Source organism: Pongo abelii, chromosome 10, assembly GCF_028885655.2.
Source record: "Pongo abelii isolate AG06213 chromosome 10, NHGRI_mPonAbe1-v2.0_pri, whole genome shotgun sequence".
NCBI classification, from domain to species: Eukaryota; Metazoa; Chordata; class Mammalia; order Primates; family Hominidae; genus Pongo; species Pongo abelii.
Genome location: NC_071995.2, coordinates 79,425,556 through 79,443,684, shown reverse-complemented (window position 1 = coordinate 79,443,684; position 18,129 = coordinate 79,425,556). Strand labels below are relative to the sequence as shown.

General features: G+C 33.4%; 2 protein-coding genes across 23 annotated transcripts in view; one reads left to right on the top strand and one right to left on the bottom strand.

Annotated features, from left to right (window-relative positions):
- The window catches only part of PPFIA2 (PTPRF interacting protein alpha 2), a 493,309-nt gene extending 477,455 nt beyond the window's left edge, over nt 1-15,854 (top strand). For 17 of the 22 annotated variants that reach the window (XM_063711647.1, XM_063711646.1, XM_063711629.1 and 14 more), the window contains 5 exons: nt 3,890-4,065; nt 4,958-5,026; nt 8,562-8,721; nt 9,911-10,002; nt 12,289-12,515. In XM_063711647.1, the coding sequence (XP_063567717.1) occupies nt 3,890-4,065; nt 4,958-5,026; nt 8,562-8,721; nt 9,911-9,969 (464 nt within the window). In that variant the 3' untranslated portion in view covers nt 9,970-10,002; nt 12,289-12,515. 22 annotated transcript variants of the gene reach the window in all.
- ACSS3 (acyl-CoA synthetase short chain family member 3) overlaps nt 15,188-18,129 on the bottom strand; it is a 177,394-nt gene continuing 174,452 nt past the window's right edge. Inside the window, 1 exon segment of the mRNA NM_001131409.1 lies at nt 15,188-17,095. Coding sequence (NP_001124881.1) covers nt 17,030-17,095 — 66 coding nt within the window. The 3' untranslated portion in view covers nt 15,188-17,029.

Below are 18,129 nucleotides of genomic sequence, written 5' to 3'. Positions count from 1 at the left end.
TAATTGAAATGATAAACCACAGACTCAAGGTTCTCGATGGACCCCAAGTGAGATTAAAAATAAAAGGGGAAATAAAAACACATCTAAACACATTACAATAGAGCTACTGAAAATCATGACTTCCCACACCCCAAAATCTTAGAATCTGCCAGAGTAAATTCCACAATAATTTCAAAGGCGCAACATAATATAACTGATATTGCTCAACTAAATAATGCTAGAGGAAAATGGAATTATAACCTTAAAATGCTGAATCAAGCTAACTTCTTACTTTGAAGTATGTCCATCAATATTAAAGACAGAATTAATAAACTTTCAGACAAACAAAATCTGTGAGAGTATTTCATCAGAAAAAAACAAATAGAAAAGAAATATTAGAATAAGTGATTCAGGCGGATGGAAATGATCATAAAGATAATAAAAAATGCACACATGATGGAGGAGAACTGAAAAATGTATGGGTAAATGTCATAATAATAGTAAAAACAATAACATCTGCAGGGCTTAAAGTTTACATAGAATTAAACTACATAACTATAATGCAAAAGGCCGGAAGGGAATAAGTGAAATTGTTTGAAAGTCTTTGCATTATCTAGAAAATAATAAAAGGAATAATTTATAGTAGACTCTAGTAAGAACACATATTATAAGCTTTAAGTGTCACTACTAAAATAATAATATAAAGTGTAAATATAAAAAGCTAATAGAGGGCCGAGCATGCTGGCTCATGCCTATAATCTCAGCACTTTGGCAGACCAAGGCAGGTGGATCACCTGAGGTCAGGAGATGAGACCAACCTGACTAACATGGTAAAACCCCATCTCTAGCAAAAATACAAAATTAGCCAGGTGTGGTGGTGCATGCCTGTAGTCCCAGCTACTTGGGAGGCTGAGGCAGGAGAATCGCTTGAACCTTGGAGGCAGAGGTTGCAGTGAGCAGAGATCATGCCATTGCACTCCAGCCTGGGCAACAAGAGTGAGACTCAGTCTCAAAAAAAAAAAAAAAAAAAAGAAAGAAAGAAAGAAAAAAATAGCTAATGCAGTGGTAGAATAAAATAAGAAGACAATAACAGTCAAGAAAGAAAAGGAACAAAGAACAGATAGGACAAATAGAAAGATGGTAGAATTCAACACAAATGTCAAAGTAATAATATTAAATGGGCAAGAGCTAACTACTTCAATTTAAGGACAGATTAAAAAACAATGATATGCTTTACACGATGGACACACTTTCAATATAAGAACATAGAAAACTTATTAGTAAAGGAGGTATACACGCAAATACTAACCAAAGCTACTGTGATTCTTCTAATATCAGAATATAAACTTTAAGGCAGGAAACATACTAGAAATAAGTTGGCTATTTTCAAATAATAGAAGGAAAGATATAGCAAATTAGTATACATCTAATATGTAGATTTAAAATATGGAAAGTAAAAACTGACAAACCTTAAAAGTAGCATATGTTTTCAGTTCATAATGGGTGTTACTGATTAAAACTACAATGAGACACCCCATGTATTAGTTTGTTGGGGCTGCTGTATCAAAGTACCACAGATTGTGTGTCTTAAACAACAGAAATGTGTTGTCTCACAGTTCTACACACTAGAAGTTCCAGACCAAGATGTTAGCAGTCAGTTCCTACTGAAAAGAATCTGCTATTTGCTTCACCCCTGACTTCTGGTGATTTGCTGGCAATCTTTGATATTCTTTGGCATGTAGGAACATCACCATGATCCCTGCCTTCATCGTCACATAGTGCTCTCCATGTGTGCATGTCTATTTCCAAATTTTGCCATTCAAGAATGATAACAGTCTCATTGAATTTGGGCCCACTCTGTTGACTCATTTTAATTGATCATTTCTATAAAGACCTGATATCCAAGTAAGGTTGCATTCTTAGGTACTGGAAGTTAGGGCTTCTACATGAATTTTGGGGAACACAATTCAACCCATAATACCACACACCTACCATAATGGCTAAAAAAAAGCAAGACAAGAACAAAAATGAGAAATACAAAGCATTGGTAAAGATGAAGATGTTCAGACATTAATAATGCAAGGTTAATTGTGAGAGTGGAATTTGCTTAGCAATATCTGCTAACAAGTAAACAGATAATTCTATTCCTTGTTATTTATTCTACTGCAACATGTAAATATACAAAACAAAATACATGTGTAACAATATTCAAAGTAGCACTATTTATTGGTTTTTTTTTTATTTCAATAGGTTTTTGGGGAGCAGGTGGTGTTAGGTTACATGAACAAGTTCTTTAGTGGTGATTTTTCTGACATTTTGGTCCACTCATCACCCAAGCAGTGTACCCTGTACCCGATGTGTTGTTTTTTAATCCCTTGCCATCCCCCACCCTTTCCCCCTCAAAGCAACACTATTCTTAATAACCCAAAGTGGAATCTACTCACATGTCCATCTACAGTAGAATGGATACATTGCGGCATAATCATGCAATGGGATGCTAGATAGCAATGATCATGAACACACCACTGCTATTTGCTAAAGCATAGATAAATTCCATATTGAATGAAAGGCAGACAAAAAAGTACATATTGTGTGATTTTATGTATGAAAAGCTAAAAAAAATTAAATCAGGCAAGGCGATTCTGTAACGAAAGTAGTCAGAATATTGGTTACTATTAGGTGAGAATGGTTCCTGAGAAGGTGCATGAGGGGACCTCTGTGGGTCTGTGCTATCACTTTATTGCTTCAAAGTTATACACAAGAACATTTAAGTTGGTTATAAATGAATAAAATAAGATAAATAAGGATTTTCAAAGACTCATCAAAATAGTTATTTAAAACATGCTTTTCAAAGGCTTATTGAAACAGTTATTTAAAACAGTTAAAGTTGAAGAATATTTCCTGAAAGATTTTTATACTTTTTCTGAAAAAGCTAGGTACTTCATTAGAAAGAAAAAAAAAATGGACAGGAAAACTTACTTTTACTTTAATAGTAATTATAGTTTCTTTTCCCTTTCTATGGGTAGTAAAAATGTTTCAATTTTTTTTATCATATCCCCTTAAGTTTCTTAAAATTCTTTTGTTTCTATGGACAATTTTAGTCCTTTGGACTATTTTACTCATTTTATATAGCATTCTGCCACTTTTAATGGGAAGATATTGAAGAAAATAAATGATAAAACATAATTTGATGTTTTTATCTAAAAAAAGAAACAAGACATTTTTCTCTGAAAGTTTTATTTTTAGAAAATAAAAAATCAAAGAAATTTTTTCCTCAATAGAATACTACTTTCAATAGAGCAGAAACAATTTTTGGCATTTGACTGAGTTCTTGAATTTTGCATTAGCATGTAATTGGGAAAAATGCATTGAAATATAATAGTAAGGTAAGTATCCACCTGTTGATGCCTTATATTATTTTACCGTTCTGTTCTTATATATTACTTCAGGTGAAAAAAAATCTTCTAGTCTATATGCCAATGTTTAGGTAGTGGTTAATAAACACTTCTGATGAAAGACAGTATTACAATCTCGTCTGCTGTTTACTGAAGAGGTGTGTATCAAGACACAAATAAGAAATGTCTCCCTCTGATGGTAAAAATATTGAACTTCAGACAGACACCTACGGCTCTAGTATGAAAACAAGAAACACAGACGCCGTGTTCTACGCGACTGAAGTGCTGTCATTTTAGCTATAACAAACACTCTGAAAAAGAACAACTTTTTAAATAGAGACTCGAAAAAATTAATTATTAAAACAGTAACTACACACAAATGAAGAGAGCCAGATTCATTAGAGTGTGGATAAATCAGCATAAATGAGACCTGGCCAGATACCCATGGCTCATTTCAGCCAGTGGTTCTACTATGCAAAATACTGCATCCTAAAATGATGCATCTCTTTTCCTAGACGTGTTGGTGTGGAGCAATGACCGAGTTATTCGCTGGATACAAGCAATTGGACTTCGAGAATATGCAAATAATATACTTGAGAGCGGTGTGCATGGCTCACTTATAGCCCTGGATGAAAACTTTGACTACAGCAGCTTAGCTTTATTATTGCAGATCCCAACACAGAACACCCAGGCAAGTCACTTTCTGCTGTAGTCTGAATGTATTCTGGTTTATATAATGATAAACTAAACTTTTAGAAAAAAATTGGCTGTGTATTCATGATTGTTAATGAAAGTTAACTCAATGTTTGAAATATGTCACTGGGGTTTTAATTTCAGGCTAGCGGATTTCTAGCCAAAAAAAATCATACAATTAAACAAGAAAGGGATTTCAAAGTTATGTGGCCCAATCTCCCACCTGAATGCCTGATTCCACTAAAAGAAATCCCTGACAGATGGCCATCAGTCTCTGCCTCTCTGAGAGGCAGTCATTTCTATTTACATGTATGAATTATATAGACTCTTAGCGTTGGATATGCCAGTGATTCCCAAAACTGGATAATAATTTGAATCAGTATAGTTCCTTATGGATAAAAAATAAAACCTTCAACCCACATCATAGTCCTAAGACTTCAGTTATCAAGAGATCAGGCATAGGAATCTTTATTATCAAAACTTCCCTCAAATGATAATCGTTGGCCAGGTTTGAGAACTACCTACATAGATTCGATAAAAATTTGGCAGTCCAGTTTCACTTTTTATTTTGTTTTTACATATTTCATAGATTAAACAAAATACTCAATTGAAATAAAGTAACGAAGTGAGACCAAAGCCTCTTGACCTCAGATGTTTATGCAAGACTGTCTCTCTACTGTTCACAGAAAAAAAAAAAAAAAAAAGAAGCCCTTTATTTTTTTTTTTGTAGTTAAAATTTACAATGGCTAATTACAGACATGGAGGGCTAAAACCTTCAAAACCCATAAATAAAATATGGTTTATAATACATTATCAGATAAATATAAGCTACATGATTTTTAAAATAAAATGTGATTTCAGTGATGGTAACTGTAATTTGACGTCAACAGGCAAGGCAGATTCTTGAAAGGGAATACAACAACCTCTTGGCCCTGGGAACTGAAAGGCGACTGGATGAAGTAAGTCCACCTGTTATTCAAAAGAGACCTGAGACAGTAAAAGAAAAATAATAGAACATCTTTGTTTTTAAGGAATACTGCTTGGAAATTAATCAAATGACTGTACTATGGTTAGAATCAATAATTTTCTCCAGGTTTGTTGTTAAATATTCAATCTTATTACTTAATTTTGGAAAGAGCTATATTAATTCATAAATATTATCATTTCAGCAGTTAGAGATACTAAACAGTAATTTAAAAAACTTTTTTATGAGTTGTGACTGCAAAATGTTGGGCAACATTATTTTAAAAAATTAGAAAAAAGTTAAAACACTAATGTTGATGAATTCAGCTTTTTAATAAAGAGTGCATGTATTTCTTAAATATCAGTATATCTTGCCAGGAAATTTTAGAAAATGAAAACGAGGATAAAACTTGCTTCAATAAATGGAAAGCTTTTTATTATTTTATATATCGATACTGAGTTTTCCTTTGAAACAGATTAACAACATTTTAACAGTCATAGAATTTGAAAGCTATATTGAGTATAAGAATCGCTATATAATATATGCATATTAAATTATTTGGAAAATAATAAACATGTAAGTAGCCTCCCAAGATGAATAAATACAAGGGATATCAGCAAATGCTGTGAACTGTAGACATTTTAATAGTCTTTCCGAGGTTTTCTACAGGGTCTTTCTGGAAGAAGCGGGAAGAAAACCTAAGCATGAAATAGAAAATAAAGAGATGCATAATTCTGTGTTGCAAAGTGCAGGTGTTTCTTGCTACAAAGACAAGCTGATTAAAATTATTTTGTGAAGAACTCAGCAAATCCAAATATGGACCAATCATTCTATATTCAAATAGTCAGGACAGATAATCTTGGTATTATAAAATCCACTCTGTCCTTTATGGTGGGGATTATAGAGAGATAAGTTCTACAGTCTTGAACTCAGCTAACTTCTGATAAATTCATGCTCTTATTCAATCAGCATAATGATTAATATTTTTAAAAGCCTAGTCTTATAAGTTGCATGACAGTCTTTTAAATCCTTACTAGAAATTATTGATTCAAAAAGGTAGTCTTATAAACTCATACACCTTAAAATACAATTATTCTTACTTAAAAGTTGCAAAAATTTCTAATAAAAAATTATTGAAGAGTTGTCATATTGCTACATTCTCTTAGGAGCTGTCCAGGTGTGGGGTAGCTTCTTAATAGTAATGAACTAGAAGAAAATCTGTTGAGCCAATTAAATGAGATACGACTCTTTATCTTTAAACTATGCTGCTGCTTTTTCTTATTTTTAAAAGCACAAAATATAATTTTGTCATTTAACCCTCTAGTCTCTTTTGTTCAATTTTATTTTATTTTTTTAGTGTGAGTCAAAAATAGCCAACTTTCTTAGAACAGTAGTGGACTTATTTCTGAGGTTTTGCTGATCACATTCAGATTCCACTGAAATAATCTGAGAGGTGTCAACAAGCTTATACAGATTTTGACCCCAATTCAAAGAATTAACCCTATCTCATGAAAACTTTTCCCCATGATGTTGTTGTTTATAGTTCTATTAACTTTCTGCGGTAACAATATGTTGAAAGAACAGAAGTCAGGAATCATAATTCAAACGCTCAACACTAAAAACTGACGCTTTTTTTTTTTTTTTTTTTTTTTTTTTTGACAGAGTTTCGCTCTTGTTGCCCAGGCTGGAGTGCAATGGTGTGATCTCGGCTCACCGCAACCTCCATCTCCTGGGTTCCAGCGATTCTCCCACCGGAGCCTCCCAAGTAGCTGGGATTACAAGCGTGTGCCACCACACCCATCTAATTTTGTATTTTTAGTAGAGACAGGGTTTCTCCATGTTGGTCAGGCTGGTCTGGAACTCCTGACCTCAGGTGATCCGCCCGCCTCAGCCTCCCAAAATGCTGAGATTACAGGTGTGAGCCACCATGCCCGGCCAAAACTGGCTTATTTTTAAGCCCCTAGCTACGACACTGTAAGGAGTTGTGTAGCTCTACAGTGTAACACAGTGTTTTATAAAACTGAAGACTATGCTTATTGCAAAAAATTCTCCAAGAATCAAGAAGTCGTACAGGCTGCAACTGTGAAATTCTGTTTCTTTTCTACATTTACACACATTTGGAGATCTAGGGCAATGAAAAACACAGCAGTTGAGAAGAGTAGCAGACATCTCTTAATGTGCAAAATGGCTACCACACTGAAACAAAATGTAGATTTTAATGATAAGGATTGAAACAGTGGATATATGTTATTATATAAAAATGATTTTATTTTTCCCTGATTGACTTTAAATGTCCCTTAACTAATATAGCAGTCTACAAAGACTACCTTATAGAATTATTCACTATAACATAGCACAAATTACTATGTTGAGTGAATATAGACTTATTATTCCAAATGCCAGAATGAAATCAAATGAGATATTAGGATACACAACATATACTTGGCTATAACTTCATGGCATAGATAGTCCTTCCCTAGGTAAGAAACAATGAGATGAGAAGATGACCTATGTGGAATGATTCATATTTTCCTTAGAATTAGACACAGGATATTCATTAACTGCTGAATTATATATTGCTACTTGCCAATTTGGAGGAAAATAATTGTGTCTGTAAAAGTACTTTGTGTATACAAAGAGAAGGAAGAGATTATTTCATTAAGGCATAACAAAATCAGCTACCAGAATTAAAATGTAATCGCTATACTACATTCTAAAATGTGGATTCACCCTGAGATCTGTTCAAGTAGAGACACTAGCCTATGTGGGGTATGATGTTGCTTCCTGATAGTAATGAACTAGAGAAAAAGTCTACTGGGCCAATTAAATGGGATGTGACTCTCTGCCTCTGTGTATATTAAAATACACATTACTAAAATGTAACCAGGGTAACATTATGCTTTCAGTGGTACCCAAAGACCACATGTACTTATTGAAAGGATGGTGTCCAGGCTACACAGATTTTTCAACAAATTGCAAGTTAATTCTGTGTCACCTAAAACTTCACAAATCACATATTTAGAGTTTCTTGTACAGATATTATAATAGGCTACAGTGTCTCATATTAGCCATGCCATCTCAAATATAGATTCCCCAAAATAAATACCTACATTGTATTTGTTTACATAGAAGTCATTTCATTCAAGTGTCTGAGTTAAATGTAGTCTTCTCAACAACTGATTCAATTAAGTATATCATCTCATTCCATAAAACCAGTAGGCATAAAGTGGAACAATATTTATTTTGGAAAACATTGGTGGCTTATTTTAGGCTTTCAAGGATATTTACGGTATAGATGTCAGACCTTAAATTTGAAATTGTATGAAAAGTTTTATTTAAAAATTTATATATCAAATTTCCTATAGTCTTGTTTTGGAATCATAGAACTATCTTGATAAAGCATGATTCCATATGTATACTTGACAGACTAAATGTAAATAATCTATGTTACATGTTTCTAAGCACACAGCTTTAAGCACATGGACTAGTTTACTTGTTTTCATAATATCACCTTATAACTGTACTGGCAGAGTGATGACAAGAACTTCAGACGTGGATCAACCTGGAGAAGGCAGTTTCCTCCTCGTGAAGTACATGGAATCAGCATGATGCCTGGGTCCTCAGAAACATTACCAGCTGGATTTAGGTTAACCACAACCTCTGGGCAGTCAAGAAAAATGACAACAGATGGTACAGTAGTTTTGCATTGCTGCTTATCAAGCAAAAAGCTTGTTTAGCCAAAGCTAGTATAATTCTCTGACCTTGCTTTCTAGAATTATTTTCTTGAGTTGGTTTGCTCTGCTTGAAATTTACTTTGCTCTCATCACAAACCAGACTCATTTTTACACTGCTATTGCATGAACTCATGACACTTTATTCACATTTTCAAAATAATTTATAACATCCTAAAAAGAACAATTTGGCTAATGTCCACCTCTAGGAGGAATAATAAACATCTGCAGGATTTGTGTTTCTTTAGTCTTCTATTCCCCAAATTAATAATTTGTTAAAGTTAGAGGTTGGACTTGGACTAAAGATCCATAGTAAATGGAAATTAACTCCACTGTCTCCCTACATGTTTAAATACTGCGAGTTTTATATGTCATCTTAGAAATTCACTCATCAGATATTTTTCCCTCTAACCAAAGCAGAAGCCCTTAAATAAACAAGCCATGAACATGAGAAGAGAATTAAAGAAACACAAAACACAGTAATTTCCCAATTACTATTTCCTTCTGTGGACATTAGACTTAGGCTATCTAATTTACAAAAGAAAAGTCATTCCAGAGGAGAGACAAATTTGAAATAGTAGTCACAAAATTATTTCTGTTTGGGAGGCATTAAAGAAAAATAGTCCCACGCTATTTGTTAAGATAATCACCTAGCATCATTATTTCTTTTCAAGGTCGTAGTTATTATAACTGAAATTTAGTTCCAGCGTAAACTGTGATCTTGATCTACATTTCTTACAACTTGTTAATATGGTGGAATATGTCAGCAGAATTCGTGAGGAATTTAACATCATTACAATTAGTGTAGAAGTTCTTCAATACTTGGAGAGGAAAACAATCCACTATAATGAGTTCTCTAAGAGCAATCTCCGTATCAAAATCAGAAGCACCCTGGGGAGCTGCTCTTGTTACAGATTTCATCTAAGGAGGAATACATAACAACTCAAAAGCTCAGGTCAATTACATTGGGATAAATTTTCATTAGGAACTTGATCTAGAGAAGAGGAATGTGAGTGGCTTATATCTGAGAGAAAGAAGGTCTACTAATATGTTCAGAATCCCTGTATGCAGGGAAAATAAATCTTTCTCATCTGAAATCTTGTACTCAATCATCCAAGTCCCTCTAAAGCCCTTTTCTCCATTTGCAGTTGCTTCATCAAGACTGCAGAGGTTAGACAACTCCACTGTTCGCACATACTCATGTTGACAAGCCACTCAAAGGAGGCAGCACTGACCTGCTGTGAGTAGTTTCCCTTTGGCTGACAAAAAAAAAAAAAAAAGACAAAAAAATGGAACCTACATAGACTAATAAATATACACTATACTCTTTGGTATGCCCTAGCGGTACAGAAGTGAGATAACCCTTTTGAATTTCTTCAGGAGAAAAAGAAATCTTTGTATTGTAACACTTAGTCTAGCATTTCCTATCACCATCTGTCTCCTATGGTTTAAGGTCTGCCTGTTGGAGGCCTATCACTGTATTATTACACATCAGTGGGTTGCCACTACACTGATTTCTACTTTTTTAGTACCATTTCCTGTTGAGTAACTTAGCATTTTATTGATAATAATTCAGCACTTTAAAAAAATCCTATCTTTTTAAGTGTATATTTTATATAAGGAAGCCAAGGCAGCAGATAGGGATTTAAGCAAGTTCACGGAGTCAAATAGCAACAGACAGGAAAATGATTTAGAGATGGTTTCATATTAAAAAGTAGAAACGTGCCGAGGCAGGTGGATCACTTCAGATCAGGAGTTAGAGACCAGCCTGGCCAACATGGTGAAAGCTCGTCTCTACTAAAAATACAAAAAGTAGCCAGGCATTGTGTTGCACTCCCATAATCCCATCTACCTGGGAGGCTGAGGCAAAAGAGTCACTTGAACCTGGGAGGCAGAAGTTGCAGTAAGTGATCGTGCGACTGCACTCAAGCTTGGGTGACAGAGCGTGACTCCGTCTTAAAATAAATCAATAAATCAATAGTAGAAACTGTGAAAAATTCAAACCTTTATTACATTGTTTCTTATCAATCTGATTTACACTTGCTAAAAACAAATATAAATTTTAAGTATTTAAGACTTACGGGAACAAAATAAAATTACTTTATAAGAATGGAGGATAGGACCAGCACAAAACCTTCCTATGTAACCATAAATACCAAGCATTTGATTTTAAGGAAATACCAATTAATGAAAGCTACTTTAAAATCCATATAAAAATGAGGTTTTATTGAAAAACAGTCTTAATAGTAAAACTGTGGTTTCCTAGATTTATAAATGTCAAATGTTCATAATTTTTTTCGACCTAAAAGTATGCTTTACCAAAATATTTAACCACTTTCAATGAATCAATATTTTGGAAAAATACTTTTTAAGAGTGATATTTAGAACAAAATGTGTGCACAGGGATAAGAGAAACCAGTTATAGACAGAGGAACAGCTCGCCTTGTGCTGTTTTTCATTGCCATGAACTAAAAGCTCCACACAATTTATTGTTAGTCTTTTGGGCTTAAGATGGGAGCAGATATGCTGCCTTATTTGGATCACTATTTGAAGCTGATAAAATAGAAAGCATCCCGATAAGAGATTTAATTTCAGAATGTACAACCCTTACATTAAAATTTTAATTATGGTATATAATTTGGCATCTAATTAGACATGATTTAAAGTATATAATAATTTGGCTAAATAAGAGGTCTCCCAAAATACTGTTTATAATAGATTCTACGTATAGCATTATAATTTCTTCAGGAAATGAACACTTCACTAATTTACAAATGACTATTTAATATGTTCAATAGTGCTTGCTTCTTAGCTCTTAAGTGATGGGTAGAGTTACTCTATTTTTTGTGCATGACATTCTAGTTCATATTTCCTAGTTTTTACCATTAATTGGGATAACAGTATTCATTTACAATAATTCAATCAAGGACAATCATTTTTTGTTTTGGTGAAACAATAACACTTTTGTTATTAAAATAATCCAGAGCATACTACTTGCTGTTTCTTTTGTGTCAGTAATAGCAATTGTGAGCTTTTTCTAAGTACATTACGGCTGAAAAGAATCAGCAGTGCCATGCTACTGACACAAATGTTTAAAATAGGTGACTTATTATCATTATGTTTTTGTAACAAATAAAGGTATTTTTTAAGAACTCTAAAATATATGAACTAGAATATAAATCTACATTATGAAATAGGTCAATTCAACCCAATTTATTAATTAGCAAGTCGTAAATTTTTCAGAAGGCATGCTAACATTTTGCATAACTACCTTTGTTTACATTACTGCCATACTTTCCACAAAGTTGAGCAAATCCTATTATTTGTTAAGCTCCCCTGCACCAAACTGGAGAAAAGCAAATGTTAATTACATACGGCTGTTGGCTACATCCTAGATGATTTCCTTCTCATGATCTTTTAGGACAGGAGTAAGCAGGCTGCGTGGAGGTACACCACAGAGGAATAGAATGAGATTTCCCAGTCTGGGACTTTTCAGTGAAATAATGCTATCCATTGTATATTTTAGATGGCGTCTTTTCAGTCTACTCTACCTAAAGTGCACTACCATCTAAGAAGACGAGCAGTGAAAACCTTTGTGAAAACTGAATTCTAAGGAAATAATGACGTCATGACTTATTAAAAGCTGAAAAATGTGATTTTTGGGGGGAGTCAGATATTACATTTGATTAGTTTACTACAATTGTAATAAAATGCTTAAGTCATTTGAATAATAAACATCATCTACATCATAAACTCTGTACAACAGATGCTTTTATGAAATGAAGCCAGTTGTTTTTCATGTTTTATTGTAATATACTAGGCATTTATGTATTACTGTGCATTTCTTTTTAAATGTGTAAGTCTTATGTAAATGGATATAAATATGATTTTTTAAAAAATAAAATATATGGTTCATGGAGTCTCGAGTGCAAACATTTGACAATTCCAAGTACTGTTTGTATTTTACCATTCCATCATTTTTACAGTTTTTGAATTGTTAATAGTCAAATCAATATGTTTCCTTGAAGCATGTTTCATGCTTCAACGTGTTTCTCCTTCAAGTCTGTCAATACTTAAGCTGAACAACCTGCCTCTGATCATGTAAAAAAGAATGATTTAACCTGGAACCGGAGCCAAAAATAGAGCTTTAAAGGCAATCAGGGATGTCCTATATCTTTAGAAATAGCACTGTGATGGCTCGATCTCCTTTTCAATACAAAACAAAGCCAAGCTGTTTACAAGGGTCAAAAGCAATTATTTAAAAATTTATATTAAAAAACCATAATCTTCTCTTGTTACCTGTGGACCAAGAAAAAAAAAAAGAAAAAAAAAAAACTTCTTTACTAAGAACCACATGTTCATTCAAATATCTTGAACTGCCAGCCAGTACTGGACAGTGAATGTCAACCACCGCAGAGTCTGAGGCTCATTTCCACTAGAGAAAACAAAACCCAAGATACCTTTCCCTTTTGTCAATGTAACAGGGCATTAGCCAGACTCATGTCTAATGTTATAAGCTTTTAGCCGAGATGGCCTTGTTGCGACTTCCCTGAAGTCAGTTTTATCAGAGGAAATAAATGAAAGACAGAATGATTAACATATATAGTGTATAAAAGTATAGAAGAGTAATCTCTTCCCTGTGGCTTTATTTGGTGGTGTTACTGTTGTTTATTCTTTGTTTATATGGGAGATTCAAAGTAAAGCCTATTTAATAATACCATTTATCTAACTGCTGATTTTCTGCTGCTTGATCTTATTAAGCGCAAGAACTGTCATTAATAATTTCTTTTCTGTATTTTAATTTGCTATGTTTGCACGTACATTACATTTGTTTTGATGTCTATTTTTATTTAACAGATTTCAGTCAAAAGGTAATGATAACAGAAACCCTTTCCATTGTCAATAAAAAAAAATAATAATTCCAGTTCTCTGTTTAAGCTTTGTTTTCTAGTCACATAAGGCTCGACAATTACTTAAACTATCAGGAAATGTGTTCTTTGGGTGACCCAAATATTTAGCTTCAAAACTGAGTCTGCCACAAGAGGGAGATCTAAACTTGCTTATGGGAGTGATCTTAAATTTTTCTAAAAATGGCCTGAGTAGGAACAATGAGAAGGAGCTTTCTAAGCTTATCTAAACATGGGCAGCTTGATTCATGGAAATGAAATAAATAGAATATAGGAACTACGACATTGTAATGCCATAACTAGATTTGTATCTACTATTATATACCACTCAATCACTAAAATCAATTTCTTTCTTTTAAAGATCAAGTTAGAAAGATTAATCATCTATAATAGACACTAACATATAGTGATGCAAAAGATCCAGCTGTTTCCCTCAAAAAAGCATAAAATATGTTTTAATTTATAAGATAACTTCTACTAGATTCTAAAATCCATTTAATGGATTAAGCTCAGAATCTCAACACGTTACCCTTTGATCATCAACCTTATAAATTTTCACATTTTTAATGTTCAGGACCTTTCAAATACAATTTTATATAAACAAAACTGGTTTTTAAATGTAGGATAGGTCTCATTTAAATATGTTTAATATATTTTCACAAGCAAAGTAATTCAATGAATTGGAAAATACTATAACTTCTGAAGGCACTTTATATTTTCATTTTCCAATAACTTACAGTAAGAAATCCTATGAAAATACCAAACGAAGACCTCACAGGATTTATTCTAGTGAGTTTAAGTATGCCTGCATTTTTTAGTGATATTACATTGTTGTTTTTAAAGATACTCTTAATTCAGAATATTTAAAGTACTATCTAGCAAAAGTGATTTATGGTTAGTAGTAAAACAGAATAATTTTTTTCTCCCAAATTTTAAGCAGTCTGATGATTCAAGTGTATCTTTCTTGTCCTATTTTTTCATCACATAAAAGTAACAACATTCTTTGATCTTGCAATTCCCCAGTGAGACACAGGAAATAGCCACTTCCCCAGTCTCAAGCACTGTTTTCCATTCCCATCCAATTGGAAAATAACCCAAGTCTGCTTGCTGAGATGTCGCTTCAGATTTGATTACCAGAAAAAATGTGCAAGAGAACCGAAGATGCAACCTTTACCTAATTCTTGGATCTGCCTGAGTTTAAACCTTGCAAATGAACAATGATACACATTCAGGTAAATAATTTGCCATTTCAAATTAACTGACTCTTATTTGAAAAAAAAATAAGGAAACACATTCTACTCCTAAGACATTAAAATGAGTTATTAATGAAGACCACAGTTGTGACAATGGATAAAATGTACCAATGAAAGAGGCAATTCAAGGATCCCAACAGCTTCAAATTAGAGAGTGTCTAGGTAGCTGGTTTAATTCAGTCTACTAACATAATTAAAAGGAAAAAGTATATGAATATATTTTTCCAGGTGTAACAATCAAGAAGGCAATTTAAGTAAATAGGAATTTACTTTGAGAAGCCATTTATTTTGCAGACTTCAGTCCAAAAAAAGTCAACATTTTCAGAATTTTTTATATAAGTTGTAGGTCATTTTTATAACAATAAACCTTCTTCTATCATCTATTTATCTCTCACATACATTTCATATATCCTGAGTATTATGTTACAACAATCTGCTCTTGATAGTTATGTTCCTGATAGATTAAAAGATTGAGAAATACTTGAAGAATGATCAAAGATACAATGAGCATGGTATACTTTTGGGTTAAAATGTATTCTTTGATAACTGATGTCATATAGATCCCTAAGTAAATCAAATATTTAATTTCCTACATCTCTCTACCTTAGTTAACTGGCCCATTCCTATAAGCTTAACAAAAACTCACTTTACAATTATTTAAAAAAAAATTTAAGAGATTTTTAAAAGTTAAATGGAAAGATACTTTTGGACATTACAATATTTTTAATGAGTTATTATTTTAAAATTAGAGATTTCACATAAAAATCAGGATTCTTTGTTTTCTCTTTAAAAAACAGAGGCTCTTGCAACAGGAGACCTGCCTCCTTTTTGGGCCATATACTGCTGGGTCCACTGCTCCTTGAGGTGTAGCAGGTGATCTGCAGTCTTCACCATTTTCTACTGTCCTTTGTCCCTCAAACCTAGTGGCTTAAGTTCACTTCAAAATCACCTAGACATTACACTACCTGCCTGGAAACCTTCTTGTCTTTAACCTAATGTAAAAACCTTAATGTTTCTTTCTTAAGAGTTTTCCTTGCCACTCTACCCCATTTGGACATCGATTCCTTGTTTCCACAGGAATCTGGAATCATTTGGATATACATAGTCAACTAAGAACCTGAGACATGAAGAGGGGCTCACAGGAGCCCTCATCTCCATGAAGAGATTGGTCTAAATGATCTCTTTGTTCTCTGCCAGGCATGTAGTTTTTTTGTTGTTTTTGTTGTTTTGAGATGGAGTCTTACTCTGTCACCCAGGCTGGAGTACAGTGGGGGAACTTGGCTCACTGCAACCTCTGCCTCTTGTATTCAAGTGATTCTCCTTGCCTCAGCCTCCCACCACCACGCCTGGCTTATTTTTGTATTTTCAGTAGCTACAGGGTTTCACCATGTTGGCCAGGCTGGTCTCAAACTGCTGACCTCAAGTGATCTGCCTGCCTCAGCCTCCCAAAGTGCTGGGCTTACATGCTGAACCAGGTCAGACATGTGGTTTTCCTTGCCTAAGTAACAAAAGACCTGAAGGTATAGCTATAACCCCAGTTCTGCTTTCCCTCAGAAAATGTATAGAAAAGCCCTCCTACCTAGATAATAATTTCATCTGTCTAGATGATTACCTAAACTTCCCATTTCATCTATTTTATTTAAAACAATGTGAGCATCTAAAGAATACTAGAAAATATCTAAAATTTCTACAAGAAAAATTTTAATTATTTTCTGACTTCAAGTTTTAGATTTTGGATCAAAACTACAGATTCTTGGTTTCAGGAAGGTGGCTCTATATTAGTGTTGCTTTCAATTAAAGTGTTCTTCTTGGGAGGTACAACTTTAAAAATAATACACTAGATAATGCTTTTCCTAAAGCAGTAGATGACATTTAATAAGCCATGTTATAGATAACTAATAACAATGCTAACAGGGTCATATCAAACAAAAGGCACAGGTCTTTCACATGTTTTCATTAGATTTGTTTAGGCCAAGTTTTACAATTCACATTTCAGTTTGCAAGTAATTTCTACTGAAATATTTATTTCTGAGAAACAACTCAAATAATTTAATTTCATTTAAGAAATTAACTCAAATCAACTCAAAATAGGAATAAGACAAACTCTTTATGCTTGCTTCAGCATTTCTTCTACGTGGCCAAAAATGCTGGGGTCTTCAATTGTAGAAGTTATCTGGAAAAAAAATTAGAGTCAGGTGAATACTCTTCCTTGAATTTCTTCTACTCTTTCTATAATTAAACAATTATATGCAATGTTGTTTTCCCCATTGTCTTGTAATATTCATATGGAAAGTTTGAAAATAGGGAACTTTGAGCCTAATATATTAATACTCATCTGTAGCTTTCCAGAGTAAAAAAATAAACAGTTCAGTTAGCAAAACTATTGGACCTAGATGGTATTTTCTTTAGAGTTGGAGTTCCTCTTAAGAGTCTTCTATATATTTCTGTAGAAAGAATGTTTCTTTTTTGTCATTTGTTCACGTAACCACTCCTTACTGTTGCATTGCCTTTTATTATCTTAATGATAAAAATAGATATATCTTTGCATACAAAATGTACACACAAATTAAAAGAAAACATATGATTGAATCAGCCTAAGATTTCCTAAAATAATTACAAAATTAGCATTTATCAGTTAGAGCATTTTAAATATCTACTGCCGCCAGCCTCAATTATTTTGCTTTCTCCTTCACTAATTGCCATTAATTACTATAATAAGGAAAATGTACCTTTTAATTCAATAGGATTAAGTTTCCACAAATTTGTTTGAATTTAACTGACAATTACTAAGAGAAAAAATATTTTGGCAGGCAACAGTGGCTCAGGTCTGTAATCCCAGCACTTTGGGAGGTTGAGGCAATCAAATCGCTTGAGCCCAGGAATTCAAGACCACCCTGGGCAACATAGTGAGAACACTACCCCTATAAATACAAAAGAAAAAAATTAGCCAGGCACAGTTGCATGCACCTGTAGTCCCAACTACTCATGAGGCTGATGTGAGAGGATCTCTTTAGATCAGAACTTTGAGGTTGCAGTGAGCTATGATTGTGCCACTGCACTGCAGCCTGGATAATAAAGCAAGACTCTATTTCTAAATTAAAATAAATAAATAAAAATATTTTCACACATTGGTTCTTATCATCAAAGCATATGTTCTTAACTAATCTGAGTTTCTTTCCAAAACCTTCATTCCTACAGAAAGAATGG